Source organism: Temnothorax curvispinosus, unplaced genomic scaffold, assembly GCF_003070985.1.
Source record: "Temnothorax curvispinosus isolate PA1 unplaced genomic scaffold, ASM307098v1 QBEX01017496.1, whole genome shotgun sequence".
NCBI classification, from domain to species: Eukaryota; Metazoa; Arthropoda; class Insecta; order Hymenoptera; family Formicidae; genus Temnothorax; species Temnothorax curvispinosus.
Window position 1 is genome coordinate 251,518 of NW_020227276.1, and position 26,782 is coordinate 278,299.

A 26,782-nucleotide genomic window follows, 5' to 3' on the forward strand; every position below is an offset into this window, starting at 1 on the left:
TTTTCTCTTAACAAATTTTCAATTAAAAAATTAATTTCTGAGGTATTTAAACTTTAATTTACAATAACAAGATGACCATTCTCATCAAACTTTTGTTTAAAAAACAGCGATTATATTATAGACAAATTAAAAAATTTGAGATATCATTTTCGAAGTATTCTGTACAAAAAGCAGTAATTAATTCTTCAGGCACGATCTCGTCGCGACCTCCCTTTTTCCTCACCATGTAGTTTTCTCTCAGTAGCGTCCTTAATTACGCGGAAAATTTCGTAATAACAGAGTGCACCGAGCTTAAAATATTAAAAATTTATCGCAATTGCAGTAAAAAAAAGCATCACTGTTTTTAACACCTAATTTTTTCTACAAATATAAGATGATGAATGAGAAGTGCGCAACAAGATTACATTACCATTTCTTTTCTCAACTTAAAAAATATACGTGTCTTTTGTTCCTTCTTTTCTCTCAAAAGCCTATATATAAACATATGTCTATATTATTTTAAATACAGTCATACGGTGTTCCTTTTCTTGGATTTAAGACTTGGATTTAAGACAAGCAATTCATTCCCACACGATCGACTATACGACATGCGTGGAATAATACGACGAAGTATTACGCGATTCACGCGGCGATCATTAGCAGTTTTTATCTTTCCCGTGGTCGCTGCATAATCGGCCGGGACGTAATAACGTTACACGCGACGCAGCAACACGTGGCACGTTATAACACTCGCGCGTCTCTACGCTCTTCAGACTCTTCAGAGCTTCCGAGTTTATATACCGGCGAGTGATTTGGCAAGCCACTTCTTGATGCCTGCGGTAACAAAAGCCGAAGAATAGACGGGAGAGAGGTATAATTGGATTAACCTCGCCCAACCCCTTATACCGATCTCTTAAGTCTCAGGTGTTGAACTTAAGGAAGTTGTGAGGAAAATCAGAAATGTTAACAACTGCATAAAATTTAAAGCGTAAGCTTATTTGCAAATAAATAAATAATATCAGCATGCAGATCTTTTTACCGATTAGTTTTTGAAATTTATAACAAAATTCATGATTTTTTTTAATGTGTTTCAATGAGAGACTCGATGCTACATATCAATTTATCAACAAAAATAACTATATTAACAATGTTAAAAACTGGATACAGTTTTGTTTAATATATAAAGAATATATCATATTAAAAGTAGGTTCAAAGATTTAAACAATATGACCACACAGCTTTCCTGTAATATTAAAATTTGCATCGCGGAATAGAAACGCAGTACTAAATCGACATAAAAACATTTATTTAGTCGAAATTACTATAGGACAACGAAAAAAACTCAGCATAAAATAGATAACTCTTTTACGTCACATCTCAAGTAGCATCACGTTAGCTTCAAGTGCTTTACTGTATAAAATATAAAGAATTATGCGATGAAAGTTTTATTGTGACATACAAGTGACATTAAGAAATCTTAAACTTTACAATCTTGAACTACTACAAACTTTCTCAAAAACTAATCGTTGAAAAAATCTAAAAGAATTTACATATGCTGATATCGTTTATAAAGAGCTCTGCATGTTTTAAATTTTATGCAATTCTTAACATTTCTGATTCTCCTTACAGTCTCGTGGAGGTGATCGCAATCGGAAGCGTCAGCGAAGATTTTCCTATAGAAGCTCGTGGCAGGCTAAATCGAAAACCTCATTCCCTCGTGATGACAGAAGAAGCACTTGGATAACCATTTTCAAGCACCATTAAGACTCAAGAGCGCAATGTGTTCTAAAGATTTTGCGGCGGGAGTGTGGTACGAGAAGTTATCATTCATGTTACACCACGCTTTCCACAAATATTCGTCATTTTTCAATAATCAATTATGCGCGTTAAGAACTTTTCTCGGATAATTTGCTGCTTTATAAAAAATTAATAACTATGGTTACTTTGCATTAATTTCCAGAAATGTCAGACTATTCTGTAAAAATCATTTCTATCGAAAGAACATTGTTCGTCATTTTTATTCCTTTTACTGCTATTAGCGGAGGAACACGGTGCGTTTGATTACGCTGGGATTCTCAAGCTGCTGAAACCGAGGATTATGGATTATGCCATATGATCCGTGAGGATGCGTCAATATTAGTTCGCCACGGCATGCGGCACTGCTTTGTGCACAGCCTACTTCCTACGGGAAAGAGTATAAAGAGGCTATTGAATATCTACACTGATGCTAGATATATATTGCTATACACGGTGTTGAATGCGTTGCATGCGTGGCGCACGCGCGCGTATATATGTGTGCGTATGTGTACACGTCACGAATAGACGTCACGAATTAAGACGTCACACGGCGCTTCGCTGAGATATACGTCGCATAGATTAGACTGCTTTAATACATTCGACAAGACTAAAAGTCAAAGTTTCAAAAAAAATTCACTCATTAACCAACTTTAGAATTACCGAAGAAGTTGGTTTCTTAACTTCAGATTCACGCTAAAAATTCTTTTACAATTTTTGAATCTTTGTTAAAGAGACCCTTGCATTAACTTCGAGAACAATCAAAACTCGGTACGGGACACGAATCACGTGATTTACCTTTGAGCAGGTCCGTCTTTTCGATTCGTCCTTCTGAGTATTGTCCGTTGCGGAGAAATACGCCGGATGATAGAATGCTCCGAGCTCCGAGCTCCGTCAAACACACTGTTGCCCGTAATCACTGTCCTGCTCTCTTTCGAGATCGAGATTCACGAGGCACGAGACCGCGACCGGCCGAACGAGAGCTTCTTCGAAATAACTTCGAATCCAAAGAATCGATCACCGCTAAGCACTACACTAGCACAGTTAAGTCCGCCACTCGCGAGATCGACGGCGGACGCTCTTCTCGCACCGGCGCGGCGTACAATCTCGACAAGATGGCTGATGGCTCGCGCATACCTATGAGAGACGACTCGATAGAGCGATAGATCGTCATTGAAATAATCGATCGATAGAAAGCCGGGCCGATCCGAGCCAATAGGGTGCCGAGGGATGAAGATGGAGACGGTGCGCGGGAACGTGATAGCGAGCGGGGCGGAGGAGGTTAGTCTGATTATTTCAACAATGTAAACATTGTGTTAAAACATTAAAGTTTGAATACAAAATTAGTTGCAGCTTTCTTTAAAATATCAGTATCAATTTTGTCATACATATATGATATATGTATATAATGTATATTTCATACTCAAATTATTTAAAATGTATTACATTCGAGCGGACACGTTTACCTCATTTACATTAAAAACGATAAATTTTCTTAAATTACATATAATTCGTCAGTATGTAAATAAAAGAAGTAAACCTTTATCTTATTTTTATGAATAAAAATATTTTCGAGTAAATAAGAAAGCGAGAAGAGAAAGAAAATTCTCAAACTGTTTAAATCCTGTAGATCCGTCGACATCTATTTAATATTACATTATTTAGTAACGATATGTCCTATTTGATTGCAGAGTAAAAACAGCTGCACAGTGATCTAAAAAACTTTTGAAAGCTGCAGCTGGCTCCACTTGTAGAAGAAAGTTTTATAGTTTCAGAAAAAAATTAATATATACATTTATCATACTGACATAATTTTTTATGATTTATGCAAACTAATAAAAAAGTGCTATATCCGCCAGATAGTACATCCTATACATTCCTAAGCATTCGATGTGAAACACGTAGAACATAAAAATTCACGAAACCTTAAATCAGAAATGCGAGGAAGACACGAAAGGAACAGTCGAGCAACTCGTCGCGCATTCCCGACCTGTACCGGGAAGTCTTGTAAAACTTAATACTTAAAACACGTGCGCGAGACATTTTCTGCGCCAGGAACGGAGAGCAAATAATTAGAAATAATAATAAAAAAAAGTCTCATGCTTGAATGCTTGGAAAACCAATTTGTGACTGTTGAAACAATTATATACTTTCGCTTAACATAATTTGATTTCCAGCAAAATAATTATAATAATTTGCAATGCATACATTATCTACGAAAAAACATTTTTAACCTTTATTAATTGAAAAAAATGTATCTTGCTTGAATGCTTGAAAAAACAATTTGTAACTGTTGAAACAATTACTTCCGCTACATAATTTGATTTCCAGTGAAATAAATAATTATATTAATTTACAGTAATACATTATCTACCAAAAAACATTTTCGGCTATTATTAATTGAAGAAAATATTCAAATAATAATCTGATATAAATTAAATGCGCAGTAATAAAAATTTTAATAGTGGACTTCAATCATCTGCACGAGAAAAACGTACCTACCCTCATTACGTGAATTTACTCGCATTTGGCGAATGACAGCGGAATATGATGTGACAGTTTATTTTGCTTGGATATACCGCTTTATATCTTGCAACATGCGTAGACATGGTCGATAGTTATACAGCCAGACCGCGAAATATCCTACGTGGATAAATCCATGTGCCAGACAGCCAGTCGGGCAGAAAAACACTCGCGCGAATATCGATGATGTTGTCACGATTCGAGCAGTTGAAAAATGAAAAGCAATGGAAAAGACAATACGATTTTTTAAACGATTGTATAGGAATAATTTCAATAACGGTGACACGGTTGTTCATTTGATCGGAACTGCACTTGAAAGATTGCGACGTTTAGAGATATTAAAATATATACCAGAAATTTTTAATATTGTTTTTAACCGTATGATATATGTATACTCTTCCTCTATTATATTTTTCTTTTCCATCTAATAAATGTGATGTGCAAGTATTTCTACTTATATTAATAATTAAAGCGGAAATAGAATTATCGTCTGCTAGATCGACTGACAAATATGCAAATCCTATACAAGTATATATTCTTACGCTCGCTTGCATATTTAATAATGTTACGGCTGTAGTTTGACAATTTATTCGTTTTTAATGTCGCTTATTATGCTTTTATATATACGCATAGAAACAATCTAAATGTATAACTCCGGAGAGTAATTAATTCTAAAAGTAAATATTAATATATATTTAACTATATTTATCTAAAGTTAAAATGATCTTGTGGAATCAAGAGAAATAATTGCTTTTGCTTAACGTAATTTGATTTTCAGTAAAATAAATAATTATGGATACTAATTTATAATGTATACATTAAATTATCTACCAAAAAACATTTTCAGCTATTATTAATTGAAGAAAATATTAGAACAATATATATTTGACAAAAATATGCATCTCGCGAAAAAGTATATATGCAAACGAAAAGAATCAATTAAGGACTTATCAAATTGGAAAAACGCCCTTTTCTCTCTCAATAGTTCGAAGTTTTACATTGACTTGTTAAAATTCTACAGAAAGAGAAATCTATGTAGAATCATAAATTTGTAAAATAAAGAACGCGTGAAATTAAATAAAAACTAAAAAATTTTTCTTAAAATATAAAAAATCTTGGTTCCAAAATTTTCTACGTATTTTTACTTATATCAAGATTCAAGAATAAAGCAAATAATTTAATAAACCAAAATTTGCTGCGACTTTTATTATCCTCTCTGCCTACAAATTTCCTCACAATAATTCCGCGATAATACCGATGTTTTATCAATCCTGAAAAATATCACGTTGTCACATTGGCTCAAATTGATACCGTAAACATAACGTACAGTCGCATTTTATAACGTGACATAAGTAAACCAGCTAGGAACACTTTTATTCTATATTTCGCTCTTTCTGGGATTTACAGAAGACACGCAGTCACGAGCGATGTTGCAACCGCCGCCTATGCAGTCTATTAAACATAGATAGGAGTACCGCATTGCCGTGAATCGGCGCGAGGTAGTGCTAAAGGTTTGCTGCGCCCGCGGTCTCTCCCTGCATTAGGGGTTCTCCAAGAATCACCCCCAAAACGAATTCTCCGATTCTCGTCGTTGTTTAATAGATACCATCATATAAATTTAATTAACTTTAATTTAAAAAAGGATTGATCGATATTAGACAGGTCGCCATTATTTTTACAGCATGCATATTATTTTATTAATAACTTGCATTTTAAATAAAATAACAGAGAACTAACTAAACGTAACTATTTTGAAAATAATCTATCGTATAAATTTGTAAATAAATACTCTTAAAACCGATTTACTATGTTCGGTTGTCTACTGCGATTTTACTCACATTTAATATATGTAAATGTCTGAGTATATCTAACACTTCTTTTTCATGGCATTATGTTTGGTCTTTTTCATTGCGGTTTTAGAAAATACACGGCTTTTTTATGAGCGGCTGAATACGATATTCTGTAAGCGTGTTGCAAATTCCAGTTGTTTATCGAATGAGTTTTTCGGAATTAAACTTGTTAAATTAGTCAGAACTGTAAATGGTACGTACAAGAGAATTCTCAAGAGAATTTTCAAGCTGCGGTTTAAATAAATAGTTGAATTGTGTGCCAATTGCAAAATATGTAAATAATTTAGTCTTTCGCCTAATATCATTTACAAAATAACTTTGCGTAAACACACTGCAAAATATACTTGGCGTCTTTTTATATATTTTTAACGTTCTTTTTTAGGTGTTTAATAAACAAGAAATAATAGATCCATATTTGCGATAATATTGATACCATGCGCAGTTTTTAAATATTCTCACATAATGTTTGACTTAAATATTTAAAAAAATGTCATTTAAAAATACACGACATCTTCAAATATTGTAAAAATATTACTCCAGACATGTTTTATAATGTAGTTGCAACTGACATCAGTACCAACGTCAATTATGACGTAATATCAAATACTACGTTTCAAGAATGTTAATCGTTATCAAATATCGTTATAATAGCGCAGTGACAGTGCGTTAATAATATTTTGCTCATCAAGTAGACGATCGCTATGATTAACAGTGGACAAGGGGCACTACCTGGTTTCCTGAGAACCGCTGCAGAGCGCAAAACGACCATGCCAGACGCCGCACAGACTCTACGTATGAGTGCTATACCGGACATGCTGTATAGGCGCGCTATATGTATAATGATAGTAACGGAGCCTCCGTTGCGAGTCAGTGTCGGGTCGCAGCCTCGCTCTTGCCCTCGGCCTCGTTCGTTATTCTTAACGTCATCGCGGCCGCAGTCAAATCCATGTGCGTGTCTACCACTCGCTACCATCACCACCACCACAGGCTACGCCACCACCTTCGCCTTCGTCTTCGCCTGCGCTCGTCTATGCGCATCGCTTCCGCACCCGATCCCTCCACCTGAGTACTTCACCCTTTCCGTTATCCATTCGTCGCGATTTAACATCCACTCCATTTCTCTCGCTTCTTCCCTCTCGAGGGAGCTGCCAGTATGATCTTTCACGGATTCTCAACGCGATCGTAAGCGTCATAATGTACTCAGACAGCATGTTCAAAATCGGGACTTAAGACGTCTTAAATGTCTTTAAGACGTCTTATGTCGCAATTTTGGACATGCATGCTGTCTGGGCAAAAAGTGCAATTCTGCTGAAGTAATTCTTCTTTGATTCTTCTTTTTCCCTCTTCCCTTTTTCTTCAATCCTTTCGCATCACGGACATGTTTTCTTTCTTCGTGAAACGCCGTTTGGGAAAATCACTTTACCTATTGTAAATGACGACGTTTGTCAGTATAGTTTCTCTCGTGTCAGTTTTACCGGGGTATTACGCCCCGCGATTTACATTTCCTGTTATACACCACGCATACTCGTATGTACATATGCATATCGCGACTATCTATAGAAATTGTGTACACGCACGCGGTATTATGCCAGGAAATGCGAGAACATCTCATTTAGATGCAACAAGAATATCATATGCATTGAAGCTAAGGGACCGCAATGGGATATTAAATCCTCTTAGAGGAGACGCGGACCGCGCAATTTATTCGCGGATATCGCGGATCGACGATTTATTAATTTCGAAATTTTTAAGCGAACATATTCTACACGTTTTCCCAGCACGTGAAGCTCGTATACGTACAATCTCGGCGGCGCAATAAGTTACACGTTTGCATTTGCCGTTAGACATTGTAGAAGGATACGCGCATAACTATGCATTCGAGATGACTAAATCCAGCGTCGGAGGTAGCGGCAATCTCACCTCCTCGCATAGTCCCGAGTGGATCGCAACAGGTGCTTAGACAAAAGATACGGTCTAGCCGGTGCGGGTCGGAAAAGCTCCGTCGCACCCAATCGACCGGGCTTTCGCTTCGATGATGGACGTAATGAGAATCCGGCAACCACCTTCTTATGCCGGCGGGGCGCTAAGTGCCCGCTTTCAAGCCGTCGCGCCTCCGCCTCCCGCCTATATACCGGTCCGGTCCCGACCGTTTAAGTCGGGATGAATTATTTCGGCGCCGCGAGAAATTGAACCGAACTTTCGTCATTTTTAAATAAGAACGGATGGAAGCCGTTATAGCTGAGGGAAACATCGCGCGACAGGCTTTCTCAAAGATGGGTCGAGGAATACTTTCAGCGACATTATTACGTTTACGAGCAAGGTTTCTTTGAGAAACGCACTTTAAATTATGTATGTGCAGGGAGGAGAGATATTTGCGATAGCGACGAACGTTTGAACAGAGGGGAACTGAAATAACGTGCTTCGGTACCGTAATAATACTTTCAATCCTGAAACAGTCATAATGACAACCATAATTTTTAACGTTAAGCACATTAATTGCAATAACAAGCACAATTTTTAATATTAATCAAAATAAAAATAAAAAGCTGGAAAAAAGAAAAAAATTTGAGATATCGATGACTATAATACACTTTGTTTGGCAAGTCGATCTGTCTATGTGAACTCACGTGGAAAAATAATCGCGTTTATAAAAGCGATTACGTTTATAGGCGATAAGCCGCGCGAGTAAACAGATTGTATTACGAAAGGCCACAGTAAAGCGAAAGCTTTTTCAGATATCAAGATTGTATTTAAAATAATGGCCTGTAAAAAGTAAGTTAATACTACATACTTTGCAAAGTCGTTTCTTTATTGTTTACCGTCCGTGAAATTTATTTTCGAATATACTTGTTGTTAGCTTCGAACATAAATTAATATATTTTTACAAATATCACCCTGAGATGATATTTTTCACAACTAATCCTTTGCGGTGGTTTTAATAATGGTATTAGCCTGATTATTGTTAAATTAGTTATGTGATTATCAATTTAGTTATGTGATTGTACTGTTTCAGCTTCAGCTTGAGACTGTCTGTCAAAACCGACAGCATGTCAAAACATCGGCGTGTAGTTTGCTGAGCGGAAAAATTTATATAGGTAGGTACATTCACATAAAAATGTTATTAGGCACAATTAAAGATTTAGCGCGACCATATAAAGCACTTCTATCTATTTGTGTTATTCACATATCGGTTAAATTCACTTATTATTATTAATAATAATAAGTAAAGCATAACCGTTTATGGGTCACTATTTTCAACGTCTGTTAATCTCTAACCGACGGTTAACTTGGCTTTTTTGAAAATTAACCGTCGTGAATCACTATTTCCGATGCTTGTTAATCTCTATAAATGACGATTAATTTTCAAAATAGCCGATTTCTATTCGCTTTTCTGAAAAGTTAACCGTCGGTTAGAAGTTAACAGACATTGGAAATAGTGACCCTATGACGTACAATCAATTAGAGAGAAATAATATTGTCAATTACTTATTAACTGTGAATTACTGTTAATACATTTCAATCAAGTGAAATCAGGACATTGCAAGAAAGAGCGTGTAATGCGATTAAGAAAAAGCGCATTAGGCGTTACTTTACGTAATTAGAAGATCTTATAAGAAAAGAAATCCAGGATGCAAATTAGTAACGTTTCTCTCTCTTTCTCTCTCTTATTTCTCGCGTGTCCCGATCGTTTTCAATTATGCGTGTGCTATATCTCCGATAAGGTTTATTACTCCCCTCGTGTTGCACTGTGATGTATTGATCGCGATAATAGAGCATGTAATAGTAACGAAATGCGATCGCGGCGCGAACGACTTATTCATTCCGTGCTATTATTAATCACGTATCAATTGAGTGTCCCATTTATGATCTTATTCCGGCCACGTATCCGTATATTAAAAGATGCTTCAAGCAGATCTCTCGTCAAAAGTACAGCCTGCTGAAAAAGAGGATTTATAGGGATGTAATCCCCAGTTTGGCCTGAAAAATCTGCAATCTTTTCGAGCCCCAAAGTATATCAACGCACCTAAACGCTTCGGGGAATTTACATGAAAAATGTTGGAAAGGAAATAAGTTCTCCCACAAGGGTCGTCGCCACGAGCGAATCTTGCAACGTCACGTAAAGAAAGATGTTCTCGATAAAATTGAGCAAAGTTATCTATTATAAGAAATATTTTAAAGAATTCTGTATATCATAAGTTCTGACTATCATAAATTTTAAGGTTGTTTAAAACGGTATATATTAATGTCCTTTCTAGAGTCTGTATTCAAGTATACGCGTACCAGAGAGAGAGGCAGCAAGATTCAGAATTCTATCGTATCAAAATCTCTATGGCTTTAAAGACCGTAAGTAACGACGTATGGTTGGCTAAGGCGTAAAAGTGTTGACAAAAAAATATTATTTACATAAATAATATTATAAAGGCTTCCAAGATCCAGTCCAGACCGAAAATAGCGTTCTTCTCTAATTAATTTAAATCTATCGTTCTTAAATTTGCAATTTTAGCTAAAGCTAAGCAATCTTGCTAAAGCAAAGAAATTCATACATATTAGATTCATAAGTTATAACACAAAAGTTAATTGATTTAAATTGAGTGACTCGTTCTTGGCACGGAACAATCTTTTTACAACAATATTTAATGGTATTTTAACGTCTGTCTATCGTTTAATTCACTTGTATTCCAGTGCTATCGCGAATCTATCATTATTGTTGATCGAACATAAATGAACGAACGCCAAATCGGGGCAAACTTTGCAGCAATGGGCGCGGAATTGTTTGTGGGAAAATAATAGACAGCGCCGAGTGGAGCCGAGGTTGGCTGGTAAGCAAGCGCATAGATTCTCACCAAGATCTAATGAGAGACAAATGTGGAACGAGAAATGCGCGCTTCGATTCAATTTCTTCAATGTAGGTAGGTAGGTAAATGTGATTTTCCAGCTCCTTTCAATTTCTGGCCGCGAAGTGGAGCAAATTCATCGGTTGTCGGACATTTTAGGCGAATTAGTCGTTGGTGTCTATCACTGATTTGCAGCAGTGACATAATCTAACAGTCTTTCTCCTTTGTTTTCGCATAGCTCTTTCAGTTATAACGCTAGAATATCTCTGTTAACGTAATATTGCCTTAATAAAATCAAATCCAAAAGTTTGCAGAATTTTTAATCACAAGCACACACACACACACACACAACATATGTATTGTATATATATAGGTATATATAAATTCCTAAGAGATAATAAAACGCTTTCGCGATATTTCGTACGACATGATGCGCCAATAAAGTCGTTTTTTGCGCGAAAAAGTATTCTCCTCTTGTGATATCTTTTTGCTTTCTCCGATACGCGATATCAGTGTCCACCCGCGCATCACGTTTCTATCGTCAAAGCGAGAAAGTGGAGCTTTCATTGCGTATCATTCCGCCAACTATATCGCTAAGTAGATAATAAGTAAAATAAAATCAATCTCAGCTCGAGCATTCAAGTTAAGTTACTTAAAAACTAATAATAATTTTTAGCGGAGTTGTTTTCTTGTTGGATATTTAAAATTTACACGTAATGATTCGAAATATCAATTCAATCGCGGATTTTCGCATTTCTTTTCTGCTGAATGACATTTCGAGAAATGTTTTGTCGTTTTTATTACTCAACACGAAACTGGTAAACATATTTGTGTCATCACATAAAATAATAGGTGACATTCTTCGACAGGGAAACAAAAATCCCGAAATTCGTCATATTGCTCGCCTTTGCAGTTGAGCTGTCTAAAATACGACTGTGTGTGTGTTTGTGTGTGTGTGTGTGTGTTGTGTACTCTCGAGAATCTATAGGCATAAGGGCATTCCTCAATGTTTCTCCGCCGTCACTGAAATTCCTCGCGGCGCGATAAAATTGCTCACAGGAATCGCTCATCTGTCCGAAGAACATAACATTCGTCAGTATCGAAAACGACTTCTAAGGAAACGATCCTCGTTTCTCTACCGTTCTCTCAACCGGAAATTAAATGACGATAAACGGTAAACGCGTTGTCATATTCTTCACTACACAAAGTGCGTTTGAACGAAAACAAAAATTTGAGATACCATAAATACAGAATTTTTCCGAACTACTGCGGTACTGCGGTACAACAGGAAAAGAATGATTTCTAATAAAAAATAAAAATAAAAATGTAGAATCAAGTTTTTCCATACAAATAAATATCATTTTTGGGAAAAAATAATTCACATAGAATGGAAAATTTACAACACATTTTTTAGCTTAGACGTCTAAAGACTTTGTATCATATAGCAACAAAAACATGTTTCATCAACGATTATAAAGATATATATAAAAAGATATAACATTCTATATCTCGAAAAAAAAACGTTTATATATTTTACACATGTTAAATTTCATATTAATTTCTTTAACAACTTAAATTATTTCATTAAATAGAGAATTATATTTTTATTGTATTATTATATTAATAGCCTTTATATTATTATATCGATATTAATAGCCTTTAGCAAAACGAATTTGATAACACGATGCAATCATTTCAATTTTAAATGTAAGTATAAATATATTACTAATTTTTCGATTTACACACAATTATTTTTCTTGACATCAAAACCTGCGAGAAAATTTTATTCCATATTCTCGACTTATTTTTCTTGTAATGATTTATTTTTCTGTTGTACCCTCAATTCAAAGACACTCTATATACGCATATGTAAAAATTTGATATTAACATTGAATTGGAGTTAAGAACCTCTCAAACATTTATTATATTAATCATATAAAAGATTATAAGAATTGAAAAGTATATAGGGATCAAAAGTTTATAAATTCTAAAATTGTTATTTTTGTATTATTTCTATTTTATTGCTAACTTTATCGTAAGGCAACGGATTAATATTATTATCAATTTATTAATAATATTTATTTATTATATGTATTTTAAATATAATCAATTAATTAAATATAAATCAAACGTATAAGAAGACGCGACAAAGGACGCTCTTAAATAACAGTCTATACATATACTTGCATCTATCTCATCCATATTTGGAATATGCATGATTTCAAGAGGAGAAAATTGGCCATCGCGCTTTGACTAACAAGTCTACTTGATGAGAGCGACAACGCAAGAGTGGGCGAAAACCAGAGAAACTTACGAATCGCGAAGATAGATGATAGGCGTATATAAACGCAATACGCTGATGGATTGCTCTGAACAACAGACAAAGTTATTCGGAGCGACTGAAACAACAACGGAAGAACAATGGAAGCAACGGAGAAGCGAAGAGAAACTGCCTCTCTCTTGTTAACGTCACATATGTGCCTGTTTCGCTTTATCGATGTTATCGCGCACTGGCTACACTTCTGTAAAACATACGAAAATTCATAATTTTCTGAAAATAATTATAAAATAATCTATCTAATCTAGTTTAGAATTTAAAATCTGAAATAATGATAACGCGAATTTGCAAATTGACAAATTCAACGAGGATACGCAACAGAAAAGAATGAAGAGTTGAAGAATTCGTTGCGAGGCAGAAATGAAACGACAAAGCAAAAATAGACACGTGTCATACGACACGTCGCTATGCAGAGCAAATACCAATATCTACTCGACAGTCGACAGCTTGAAACCGAGGACTCGTCAAATTGTGAAAGTCATTCTTCTCGCGAATGCCGGAACACTTGCGAAGAATTTATAAGGCGATCAAGTACTCTCGATCGAGGATGACAGGAAATGAGCGTGTCTATAACTCGATCCCTGCTCGCAGTGCTCGCGGATCCGCCGCTTCCTTCTTTCTCGACGATGTTTGCTTTTGTCGACCCTTCAACGAGGAAATCTTGAAGAGACTCATCGAGTTTCAATCATTTCGTTCGCTTCGTCATTTCGACGGCGTTATGAGCGATAACTATTTCGACTGCGAATTATCCGAGTAAGCATTTTTGGTACGTAATTTCAGCTTTATGCAACGCTTGGTAACAGTTCATTCGCGTTAATTTCAACTCTACACACGAACGCGCACGCGCATAGTTTTTTACACCGTTAAATATTAAAGCATGCACAGTTGGAAAATTTGTGTACCTTTTGTGAAAAAATCTACTGATTTAAAGTTTTCGTATTAAACAATCAACATATTCTGTGTAAATTTAACACATACTGTGTTAAATTTAACAAATATAAAATGTAAAATTATTCAAATAATTTAAAAAATATGTTAAAGTAACACAATTTGTACGTATTTATTAAATGTATTAAGATTTACCGAAAAAGGTGTTTTGTTACATTTGTAAAATGTAAAAAGAACATTTCTCATGTGTTAATTCCATCATAAAAGTTAATCGTGCACCCAATTAACTACAAATTACGATGAAAATTACATTTCTTTTTTTGATGAAATATTAACATAGTACCAGTGTTATCATTTAACACAAGTTTTCCAACTGTGTAAAATTTAAACCAATACCTTGAGTTAAATAACATTTCGTTATTTGTAACCATTATGTGTACTATTATTTTAACACAAAACAGTATTATTTTAACTTCATTGGTTTAGTTAAATTAACGACATATTGAGTAGAAGCAGTGGCGATTTATTTTAATGATTAAAAATTTCTCAAATTGAGTCGTAATTTGACACTATGATTTTAATAGTAGGAATAACGCTTAAACTCGGTGAAAATGTGTAATGGTACAATAAAAAGATAAAAATGGCGATATCAGCTAATGCGAAATAGTTTGTATAATCTGCCACTTTTTATAAATATTGTATTTTATACTCTATTGTTTCTTTCTTTCAGGAATAATATTGTGTGATAAACTCACTGATTGAGCGTCCGATCGTTGCTGCCGGTGGTCGCTGAACCCTGCACTCCAGACGCGGCAGCGGCGGCGGCGGCCGATTCGTGATGCCTCCGCTCCTTGTGGGTGACGATGCCCATCAGCTTCATCCATGGGTTGTTGGCCGCATGGGTGCCCATGCCGCCGCTCTGCCACATTGCGCTCGCCAGCCTCGCTCCTTACGCGGGAGCCCGACACTCCGGGCTCCGACTTGTGCTCGAATCCGGCCGCGAACGGCCGTCCACTCGGACCAACGTCCTCCTTCTCCGTCTCGTCCTCTCGTCCCGTCGGATCGATCCCTTCCGACGGGGGTATCTCGCTCTTCGCGCTTTGTGCGTGTCGCGCGACGTCGAGCTCGGGGCCTCGTGCCTCCTGGCCCTCGTCCGAGCTCGTCTCGGGGACAGAAATTCCGCGATCTGCCTTCGAGTCTGCCCGAAGGAGCTGGACCGGAGCAGGGGTGACCTTTACGTCCACGCGGGGGCCCACACGGCGCACCTGCAGCTGCACTGGCCCTGGGTAGGTGCGAGGTGCCCTGCGTGGCCCCGTAGGCTCCCTAGCCCGGCCCCCGAGCACCTCCACCATCTAATCCTTCGTTTCGTCACAAGGCTTTGCCGGCCCCGCACCCCGCACCCTCAACACCACTACCGTCCCGTTTTTTTTTTTGTGCACTCCGCACTCCGCGTTCCTCGCGCCTGACGCTCCGATCTCACACAGCGATGACCGATGACGTTCTCACGACGTCACTGCCGTCTGCGGAATTTCCTGACGAGCTATTCTTCGGTGTTTTCTCTTCCTTCTGACGAACGTTAAACCACTGGCTGAACGAAGGAAGTTGGCGAACGGCGGTGGGTCAAGATCCGTCGAACTTTGCGGAGAAAGAGTACAAATTCTTTTAAATTCTTCCACGTGCTCTCGCGGGATTGGTTCTCTTTTGAGGTGGGATTTCTCTTTAAACATTGATCGATCGGGTCTCGATCAACTATGTTGCTACACAGCTACAGAATAATGCATCACGTTCTCGCAATAATGCGATATTCAATAAATTCGTTTCGGCAAATTTTATATTAAATTTTATTTGCTTCTGAATTTCTGAACAATTTATTAAATAAACCAAACAATTATTATTTTATTCGTCGTCCATGGACTTTTGAAAATCAATGCACCGCTTATAAGTCGAGATGTGACAAAATATTCTCCAATGAACTATTTTTGTAGCAGCTATTGAAAATTACACGATGCATTTACAATTGTATTTTCTTCTCAATGCTACATTTTATATTGAAGTGAAGAACTAACCTCCGAACTGCAGCATCTTATTTTTAAACCGTTCGCTTAAAGATTAAATGATAGCATCGTGAAAATAACAATTTAAGCTTGAAAAAAGTCTCGACAATTGAAATTAAAAGCAATATTCAATTCTTTCTTTTTCTCACAAAAGAAAATTGTTGCCATTTTAATGCAAAAAAAGGATTGCAAAACGGTCTTTTAGAATTGTCTTCTAAACAAAGTCTTATAATTATAGTGCATGTGTTCTGCTGTACAGCGCCGCGGATTATAATATTACAATAAAACAATCTAACTAATAAATATTTTAATTTATATAAAATAATTTTTAACTTTTTCAATCATTAATTAGACTATTTAACAAATAGATATTGGGCATGACATTTTAAAGCTATAAAGCAATTTTCAGTTTTTAATGCAAACAAATATTGTTTATAATAAAAAACTCTTATTGATTATTGAAAATATACGATACTTGTAAATAGATTATTTTTTAAAAATAATTCTAATTAGCGAGCGTATATATCATCCACTTGTTAAAAAGCCGCGGAAAGTGCGAAAAATAAATATTTATTCAACGACACGGGAAACTTAGCTCCTGTTGCGACGCGCTATTAATAAAGGTGCTATCGCGGAAAAACGAGGCTAAGCCGGAAAAAACAGTTGCAACGGGGAGAAAAATGGAATTACTTCCACTCCCCCTCAAGAAACATTACGCGCCAGCCGTCCAACCCAAAGAAGATTTATGAGACGATTTCCGAGATCTGCAGACAGCTTGTAATCGTAATTAGATTACTCAAGATACAGCTATATCACGATACAGATGACAAGGTATAAGCATCCATAAAGAATACTTAATGCTGATTATGCGTGTGTTACGTAGCGAGCATTGAATAAATTTTAGTATAAACGTAAAAAAATCAATACACGCATTTCCGATAAAAAATGCAAATCCAATAATGGCATAAAATTTATTAAGTAAAAGATTATTCGAAACTCGATAAAAAAGTAAAAAAAAAATCTATACAGCTAATTAACTGCCGCCGCGAGTTCAAATACACTACGCGACTTCCAACCGACACGGTAGTAGTAACGTATTTTCCATAGACTCTAAGCAGTTAAAGAGGCGTGCTTCAAAGGGTCGAACGCTTCAAAGGGGTGGAAAGATGAAAAAAAAAAATTGCCCATGGCGCTTGCATGTTGGCCGGCGCGCGTGTGCCAGATGCATAAGAACCGCAAACAGTCCGCTATCGATCCCCTTAAAAATATCTGGAAATTGGCGTGGTAATGGCCGAGGCTCCGGTTAGAGATAAGTCGCGCCACTAAACGCCTTTTGTGTTACTCGAGACATATTTTTCGCCAACCCACCGACGACGACGACGCGGTTGCTGTGGCTGCGGCAAACTTTCGCGGATGGTGAGACTCCGGTTACAAAGAAAAGACGGAGCTAACCACATATACACGGCGTGACATACGGAGGAAAATATGGGGGGAAGTCTAGCGTAAGGAGTACGATAAATTGACCATTGAGATATAATGCGGAAGTAATGCGTTTGGTGATTTAAAGGGTAGAAGTTTATCGCGACCTTGCTCGCGTTGAAGAAAGATTCTCGAGTAAATAACCGATTAAAGCAGATTTCTAAGAAGTGATGAATATTCTCAATTTACAATCGATCTTGAATAAATTATTACACTCTTTCAATTATATTTACATCATGTTTCACGCAATTGAAATGATTTTGTCAATGAAAAAGTGATATTTCTCAAAGCTCTGGCATTAACTATAAAGATCCTTTCAAATATTTTCCCAAATTATTGTTGCAAAATGCAATACCGTTTATCAAAGTCGTGTTAGCGTTATCGTCAAATGTATCGTCAAGCGTATCGTAATAGTATTATATATGTGCAAAATTTAAATAATATAACAATAGCACAAGAGAACCAATCCCGAGGGAATCAGAAATAAATCCGGCACGGTCCGGCATTTCACGAGATCGTCCTGCGCAAATTGCAGAATACCGCGCTGCGACTCCGGTCGCCCTTCTCTCTCACCCCCGTCCTTCGCCCGCCCCCTTTCTCACCTCACCTCACCGCCGGATCAATGCACCCCTGCAGGTGCAGTCGACGACGGCGTTCGAATGGGTATCGCACACTGCACTTTCGCTCGTTTTCGGAGCGTGGCCGAAGGACGCGAGGGCCCGTCGTCGCCCTTACAGCACGAGCGACCGTAGGACTCGCCTCTCCTCTCTCAGCAGCCGGCGCGATAACGCCCGGTACTGAATCGCGTCTCGCTACGCATAACCGCGAAATAATCACGTCACACGATATATTAGCCACGAGTCGCCCTTCCTTCGCCTCTCTCATTGACGAAACAGCATTTTCACTCCTCGGTCCATCCCCGTCTTTTCCAATCGCCCCTCTCGAATTCGCACATTCTCCCGTTTACTCTGGCCTCGAGCCAGACGCAGCACGAGACCGGCACGTACGCACGACTTGTGTGGATGTATTATAATTTTGAAAAGAAGCGGTTTTCGGATCGATCAAAAAACTGGCACAGAGCCTAACCGGTGACTTTTATTTACCGTGATTGTTGATAACTTATTGAAATGACTAATCGCCGACTCTATCTCGCTTCGAACATCGTCTAAATAATCGAGGTTCGTTGATGATTGACGTTGGCTCGTGGATCTGCGAAAGATTCATATTAAAATTATTTACAGAGCCAGAAACCATTATATTAGTGCCATTACATTGATATACCCAAAGATTTTAAAAGAGTATAAATTTTTTCGACTATTTCAGATGCTCGGGTGCTGTCTCTTGGATTTCTTATGACGACTTCTCATTTCAAATCTAAGATTCTTTATCTCCGCCACAATTTAAAAAATTTTCCCAAATTTATGAGTTCCCGAGCTCGCTAAAAAAACCCACTAAATCGCACAGTCACACACTCGCGCGCAAAATAAAAATGCAAGCTTTATGCAAAGCGACTTGAACCGCCGAAAGGCACCATCGATACCGCGCGACAATTCATTTAATCGACCAGTTATTCGGCAGCTGATCCTCGATAAGCGTCTCCCGAGGCGAGAGTCCCGCGCCTTCCTCCTCCCACGATCGCCCGTCTGGCCTAACTGGTTGAACGTTTCCTCGCAGTGTCTACGCGCGCACACCTCGGTCGGGCAACGAGCGTCGAACCTGGACGTACCCATCGCCGACACCACGGCACGGGAGCAGCCAATGGGATCGCGCGATCTCAGCCGCATTGGCGGTGCGTGAGAGAGCTCGCGGACAAGGGAAACACACGCGGCGTCCCACCGCATCGCGAGCCCGCGTTACCCCATAAGGTCTCTGCCAGGACGTATTTCACCTTCGTCCGCGATCGATCGATCGACCTCGTCGATACGGTTGTTCGGATTAGACACATGGATTGAAACGTCGGCGGCGAAACCGAATTGGACCCCGGTCGCGCAATTAAAAATCTAAAATTAGATAAATCTCTCATGAATTCTTAATGAACTATAGCTGGTTATTTGTCCGACACCTAGCCGAGGCTTGTTACTCGGTCGAGTCTTGCGAGAAATTCGTAATGTCAATAGCGAGATGTTAGTCTAACTGAAGTTAATCTGTTTTAACATATTAACCTACTTGGTGTAGACACATTGCTGACCGTGTGATTAATTGATGTAATACATTTAATAATGATCGAATTAAAATTAAAATTTGAATGAAACTATAATCGGATGAGTTACGAGGTTCAAGTAACTGTCGACCGAAATAATAGAGCGTAACGGAATTTCGTAATTAAAGTTCAAATACAACGTTAGTCGCGCATTTAGATTAAGCATTCAGATACGTCAAAAGGAGTGGATAAGCTAATTAACAATATTAACATGAAAGTAAGAGAATGCATGTACGGATAAACTTTTAAAGCTCGATATAATTACTTGATTGAACAATTAAAATTCGATAGATCATCAACGTCAACGTCAGAGATCATCGGAGTCAGTCACGCGTACGAACAGCCGCAGTCGGAGTCCTCGTGAACTTTCGACCTCGAAGACACTATGCTCCTTTCACGGATTTTCAAATCCCTTTCTCAAGAGGCTCTTCAAAGACATTGGCATTGAATATCTGGCGTCGCATCAAAAATTTCAAATCATTCGCGCGTTCAATCTTCATACAGAATCCCAGAAAGATTTATCTTCTTTTTTCTTTTCATTCAACCTCGCGTGATTCAGTGACTTTTCCTGATGAGATTTGAAAGCAGTAATTTAACTTATTATTCCGTACGTGTGTGTGTATGGCCTGAGGGTCTCTCGACCCTCGACCCGCGAGTTAAATATTCCATGTAAATTTAATAGTCACGTAGAATCATTTTCGGAAATGCGACACCTCACTCTAAAATAATATCTCTAAAATAATATCTCAAGTGCAACGAGCGGATCAAAACTTTCGCACTTCTCGACATTCGCGCGTCAGAGATCTTAAAAAAAAATTGATAGAAAATCACGCACTAACTTTCAATCCGCAAATTAACGACATCCTGACGTGGGGAAAGAAATCATTTGCGATCGTCGACGATCGCGAAACGACGACCGGCGTCGCTCGACGCTCGATCGGAGCGTTGAAGTCTTCCGGCCGGTTTCGCAGCATCCAAGCGCGTGCCGCGTCTACGGGACTATCCGCACCCCCGCGAGACGACGCGGAGGCACACGGAGAAAGCGGCGTGTGTCGCCGACCCCCCGATCTAACCACAAGATTTCTACACCGGAACCATTTCCGGAGGAGGCCGCCTACCGGAAGTCGTGCATGCGTGCCGGCGCGTTTTTTCTTTTATCACAAAAGCACGGAGCCGCAAAAAAAGATGCGTGAAATTTCACGATGCGACGAACCGGCGGGGGTGCTGGGAGGAGAGAGGGGGCCCGGGCGGACGGGAGACAGGGGGACGGGGTGGTGGTGGTGACGGCGGTGGCAGGGGGGTAGCGTGGTGCGGCGTGTCTGTGTGTAAATTGTGGTTCGTGGGAAAAGGCACCCCGACTCTCGAGAGGGAACGGGCGGCCACGAGACTCCCGCGCGGAGCCTAACGTTTCGCCTCACTGCCGGGCTCACTGCAGGCTCTGACGCACCAGAGCAGAGCCTGCCACCTCCTGTGCGCGCCACCCCGCTCGTCCCCACCCCCCTGCGCTTGAGCGCGCGCCAGCCGCCCACACCCTCCGCCCTCCGCCCTTCAGCTACCTGCCGGACTACCGCCGGCTCGCCCTCTTGCCCCCGCGTTTCCTGTCCCCCCCTGCAGCTTCATCGCTTACCTCTGCCATCCCTTCCCGGCGTACCTCCCTTTCCCACCCCCTCCCCCACCCTCCCCCCGGCCCCACGGCGCAACACCGCGCTGGTCGTCGTACACCCTCTGTTATATGCCCTCGTGACCCTGCCATTCTTCGCCACGCGGAATAGCTGAAAAAGGGGTACCGACAAGTATGCGCAAGATTATAGAGATGTGCGAACTCTATTTGAACACGAATCGAATCGAGAGAGAGAATCAGACAAGATCGAATTCAAATTCATTAAAATCAGATTTTTTTATCAAATTTTAAGTAAAAGTTTAAATATGCTTAAAAAAAATGCTTAAGAAAAGAAAGCTAGATGTGAGTGCTTATTGGTTATAAAATAAACAATATAATTTTATTTTAATTTCTATGTATGTAATTGAATATTACATTATATAGAGTATTCTAATAATTTATCTATGATTTTTCGCTTAATTGTTTCAGTTATTGCAACAGTAAATAAAATATATTTTATTAGTTTTACATTCAATATTTAAACATGTTTTTGTTTTAAAAAGAATTTATATTATATATAATCAATATTTTCCACATTAAAATATTTTCTTGCGTGTTAAAATTCAATCTAATAATGATTATATTGTTAATTAAAAATTATATTTTCACGCTTCGATTCAAATTCAAAAGAGCAAATAAAATTCGATTCGATTCGATTTGACATAAAAAATCTTTAATTCATACAATCTCTGTGCAAGATTGCGGCTATAGATGACCGATATGTGAAATATAAGGGAGAAGAATTCCGAAAGACCGAGGGTGGAACTTGAATGAAAATCTCAGAAAGTTACTTATTATTATTTGCTTTCTCCAGATCAAATATTGCCGATTATATAACGATAATTTTAATGCATCTGCCGAAAACCTTATTCCTTTTATTCTCCTTCTCCTACCCTTCCGCTGTTTTCTCTTTCTCGCGTTGTAAATTCGTATAATACAACATATAATAAAGATAACGAGTATTTATCTTATCTCCGCATAATCACCTGTCGCATAATTCGGCACTGCTGACACTGACCCGTCACGTTTCTACCAAGAAACTTAGCTGAAAGTCAGTCTTTAGACGTGAAATTGTTCAGTAGATGAATCTTACGAGTCCCATTAAGTAGATAACGTTTAATAAAGTCAGATGAAGTTTGTCTTGAGATGCCGAATTCTCTTTTTCAATTCAAAAAAGCAATTCAATAATCTTGAGAAACAAATCTTACGTATAATTGTCTTTAAAGTTAATAAAGTTTGTATCAATCAGAAAAAATTGCTGTATCACTCAAGTTCGAAAGTGCTTTAAGAAGAAGTTAAACACTTAAATTAATAGATGTTATATACTAAAGCTTTATTAAGTTTGCAAATTAGTTATAATAAACAATTGTACTTGTTAATTATTATATAATATAATAAATCACACAATATAATAAATCGAACTTATAATAAGTTATTTTTTATGATAAAAATAATTGTATTACTTGTCAGTTATAATAAATTGAAGGTAAATCATTGTCGGAATTCCGGTCCAAATCTCCCTTTAGCAGTTTCCAATAAACAATCCATTGTACAATGTATGTGTATATTTGGAAATTGATTGAATGTATATTTGGACTAAACTGTACTAAATGGATGGGGGGAGTTCCCCTAACGCCGGACGGCACCTAGCACCAGACACGCCAATATCTATGCATGTACAAACGCAATCGTATCGCTGCCGTGGCGGAAAGGTAGAAGGAGATGAGCAATAGTCGTGCACGCAGCAACACGCCTCAATTTTGGGCGGTAAACAAAACAGAACTGTCGATCGTTTAGATTGTTTAGAAGGAAAAGAATGTATCGCGTAAACTTGAGACGAGTATACCTACGAAATTCCTGTGACTAAATATGCACGTTAAGTATATATTTTTTTATTTTGACCATTAGCTGTCCCCTGATACCGGACAGAACACTATCCCCTAATACCGGACAATGATAACGTTAACGCTATGAGTCTATGTTTATTCTAAAGTATAATATTTTGTTTTCAGAGGAATAGAAGAAACACTATGAGACATTATGGAAAATAAAAAGAAAGGATCAGAATAATCTAAAAACTGCTCTTGATAAAGTTATGTAAAAAAAATGGGACTGAGAGAAACTTCGCTAAAATATGATATTCCTAAAAGCACTTTACACGATAAAATTAGATATCTAAAATCCGTCGAAGAAATATCATTGAAATATCATTAAGATTGGTAGGTTCATCAAAACATTCCCATCAGAATATGAAGAAAAATTAGTGAACCACGTGAAAGACTTATCGAATCGATGTTTGCCACTGATGGAAAAGGAATTTCTAAACTTGACATATGACTTACAATTAGCAGTAGAGCTAAAGCTTTCTCATCGCTTCAACACTGAAAAAGAAACAGCTAGTAAACATTTTTACTATGACTTTATGGCTAGACATCCCGATTTATCACTAAGAACACCTGAGTCTACGAGTGTGATGCAAGCTGTAGGTTTTAATAAGCAACGAGTAGATTTGTTCTTCTTAAATCTTGAAAAACTCATGAATCAGTATAATTTTCCTCCATCTAACATATATAATTGCGACGAAACGTGTGTCAACTGCGTTCAAAAACATCAAAAAGTTTTAGCTCCAAAGAATGTATGTACGCCAAATAGGAAAGCTTACTTCAGCTGAAAGAGACAAGAACATTACAGTCCTGTTTTGCATGAGTGCCAGTGGATATTTTATACCACCGTTTTTTGTCTTCCCAAGACAGAGAATGAATGAACGTCTCATGATTAATGCTCCCGCACAGAGTGAAGACGTCGCTCAACCGAAAGGTTGTATGAATAGCGACTTTTTCCTCCAATGGTTGAAGCATTTCGTGTAATTCTCACGTCCTTAAAAAGAATCAGCTGTGCTTATGTTCTTAGATGGTCATAGCAGCCATAATACATTGAATGTCATAAATTTTTGTAGAAAATATAACATTTACTTGATTAGTTCACCACCACACACTACTCACAAGCTGCAACCTCTCGACAGAACTTTTATGAAACCTTTCAAAAATACTTCCATGAGTGATGTGACATATGGATGAGAGCAAACGCAGGAGCACGAATAACTGACTACGATATTACAGGCCTTGTTAGTGAAGCATTCACGAAAATAGCTCGACTAGACATTGCAGTGTCTGGTTTCAAATGCACATGAATTTATCCCTTTGATAAGAATATATTTTCAGACATTGATTTAATCTACCATGTGATGTGACAAACGTTCCATTAGAAGAAACAAGGACTCAGCCAGCTTTCAGCACGGAAACTCCTGCAGCCTCCAACGTCCGAGGTGCTGTTCCTGTTCGCGACACACAAGTGACAGTAGAAATCCAACCCGTCTACTAGTTCTGCTTCCAAAATTTCAAAAAAAAAATACTTAAGTTATCTCCGAATAATTATAATATAATTATATCTGTTTAATCGATTACTAAATTATAATTAATCGCGGAATCGTAAATAATCGCACGCTTTATTTTTCGATTCGTATATCCGAAACAAAATAACGATATACGAGTAAATTTATTTGTTCTATTCCCAACGATCTCATATGTTACGTGATGGGCACACATCTTGGAAGATTTTCCCGGGATAATACACGTTAAATAAAGGACTTATAAATATACCGCATGCTTAATATCGATTTTTACTTTACTTTGCATATTATAAATACAAATTTCAAGAAAATAGAAAGCGCGAAAGTGTGTAGACTTTATTATACAAGCATTCTCTATACGTAATATATTCTACCTGCTTTCCTGCTTATCTTGCTATCCGTTCGTTCATTCGGCTAACTCTATCAGCGCGATGCGTTATATCAACTTACACGTTGCTCTCTGTAGGTATCGCTTCCGCCGCCGGAATACTAAACATCAACCCAGGGAATCTCCAGGGATCATTGGGACTATCTCGAGCTGTATCTCTTTGAAATGTTCCACCAGTATATAGAAACAGATATTCTGTAGAAAAATTGGATATCCACCGTAAAAATGCTAATGGAAAGAGTACTTTTTCCCCCGAGTACTTATTATATAACTTTTTAACATTGGATTTAATTATCAATTATATAGTATATAAACTAATTTTCTACTTTTAACATGTAAATTTTTACATTTACTTATTTTACAATTATTTATTATTATTTATCTCTTAAATTTTCTTCTACGAATCTTCCTCACAAATATGAAAGTTCAGGTTTACTTTGTAAAAAAAGATTTGTTAAGCGATCCATATAATAAGAATCCTGTCGAGAATAATTAAAAAAGTTCTCGTGCATCGCAGGGTCAATATGTGAGAGCATTTCGCTGCCACAGATTTTTAAAAATCACGAACGCGATGGATCAAGGATTGCAGTTTCGACAGCTGTACGGAGAGGCAGGAAGGGAAGGGGGGAGGAGATTGCAATTTCCGGAAAGCAATCGCTAATGTACATACCGAGCAACCGAGCAGTTAACAGGAATATCGCGCAAACACGATAAAAAATTCGCGCCAGGTACTAGTCGAAGAAATGGTGTCGTATGGCCTTTCATGTAATAGTGAAAGGCCGTCGTTTATAATTACATATTGTAATCTCCTAAATTTAGCATATTGATATCGAACATCGGAAATCAATAGGCTTAGAAATTCAAAGTATCAAAAATAAGCGAGCTGAAAAAATCAGCTCATTAATTACGCATAAAACAAAAAAAATTGTTAATATACGTTTCTGTATTAATAAAAAAAAAATATAATTGGGTTATTAGATAATTAATATTATACGGTGATAACATAGTCGATAATTTTCTATTAGAAACAAATCATATTTGAAAAAAAAATAGCTGAAGAGAAACGTTTTTATTTCCTCATTACTATTTCATTCCGTTTACTTTAAACCGCGTTAATCGATTGCACTTTTGTTTCGCTTGCGAAATCGTTTGACGCTTGCGTGGCGTTCTGGGCGTATCAAGCGATCAAACTCGTACGAATCGATTGGCAGAATTGCAGAGCAATGTATAAAATCAAGATTGCGTTTAGTTTCGCGAACCGACGACGTTATCCTCCGCTCTACATTACGTTTGGAAGTCATATTTCTTTCGCGTTAGAAAATTAATGGTATCCAGTAATGGATACAGTTTCTGAAGTGTAGAAGAAAAAAAACAAAAAACAGGGC

General features: G+C 37.7%; 1 protein-coding gene and 1 long non-coding RNA gene across 11 annotated transcripts in view; one reads left to right on the top strand and one right to left on the bottom strand.

The window, feature by feature from the left end:
* The window catches only part of LOC112467529 (potassium voltage-gated channel protein Shaker), a 108,612-nt gene extending 87,253 nt beyond the window's left edge, over positions 1–21,359 (bottom strand). For 3 of the 10 annotated variants that reach the window (XR_003042267.1, XM_025036204.1, XM_025036205.1), the window contains exons 1-2: positions 18,343–21,359; positions 14,963–15,842 (exon numbers count right to left, since the gene is read on the bottom strand). Coding sequence is in view for 9 of the 10 variants with exons in the window: in XM_025036204.1 (XP_024891972.1) it covers positions 14,963–15,135 (173 nt within the window). In the remaining variant the exon portion in view is untranslated. The remainder of the gene's footprint in view (positions 1–14,962; positions 15,843–18,342) is intronic. The other 7 variants (XM_025036194.1, XM_025036193.1, XM_025036192.1 and 4 more) reach the window with 7 other exon arrangements.
* LOC112467533 lies at positions 9,166–11,808 on the top strand. The gene is made up of 3 exons (XR_003042268.1): positions 9,166–9,241; positions 10,047–10,490; positions 10,830–11,808. It is a non-coding gene; the product is annotated as an uncharacterized LOC112467533 (long non-coding RNA).
* Positions 21,360–26,782: the final 5,423 nt, after the last annotated feature.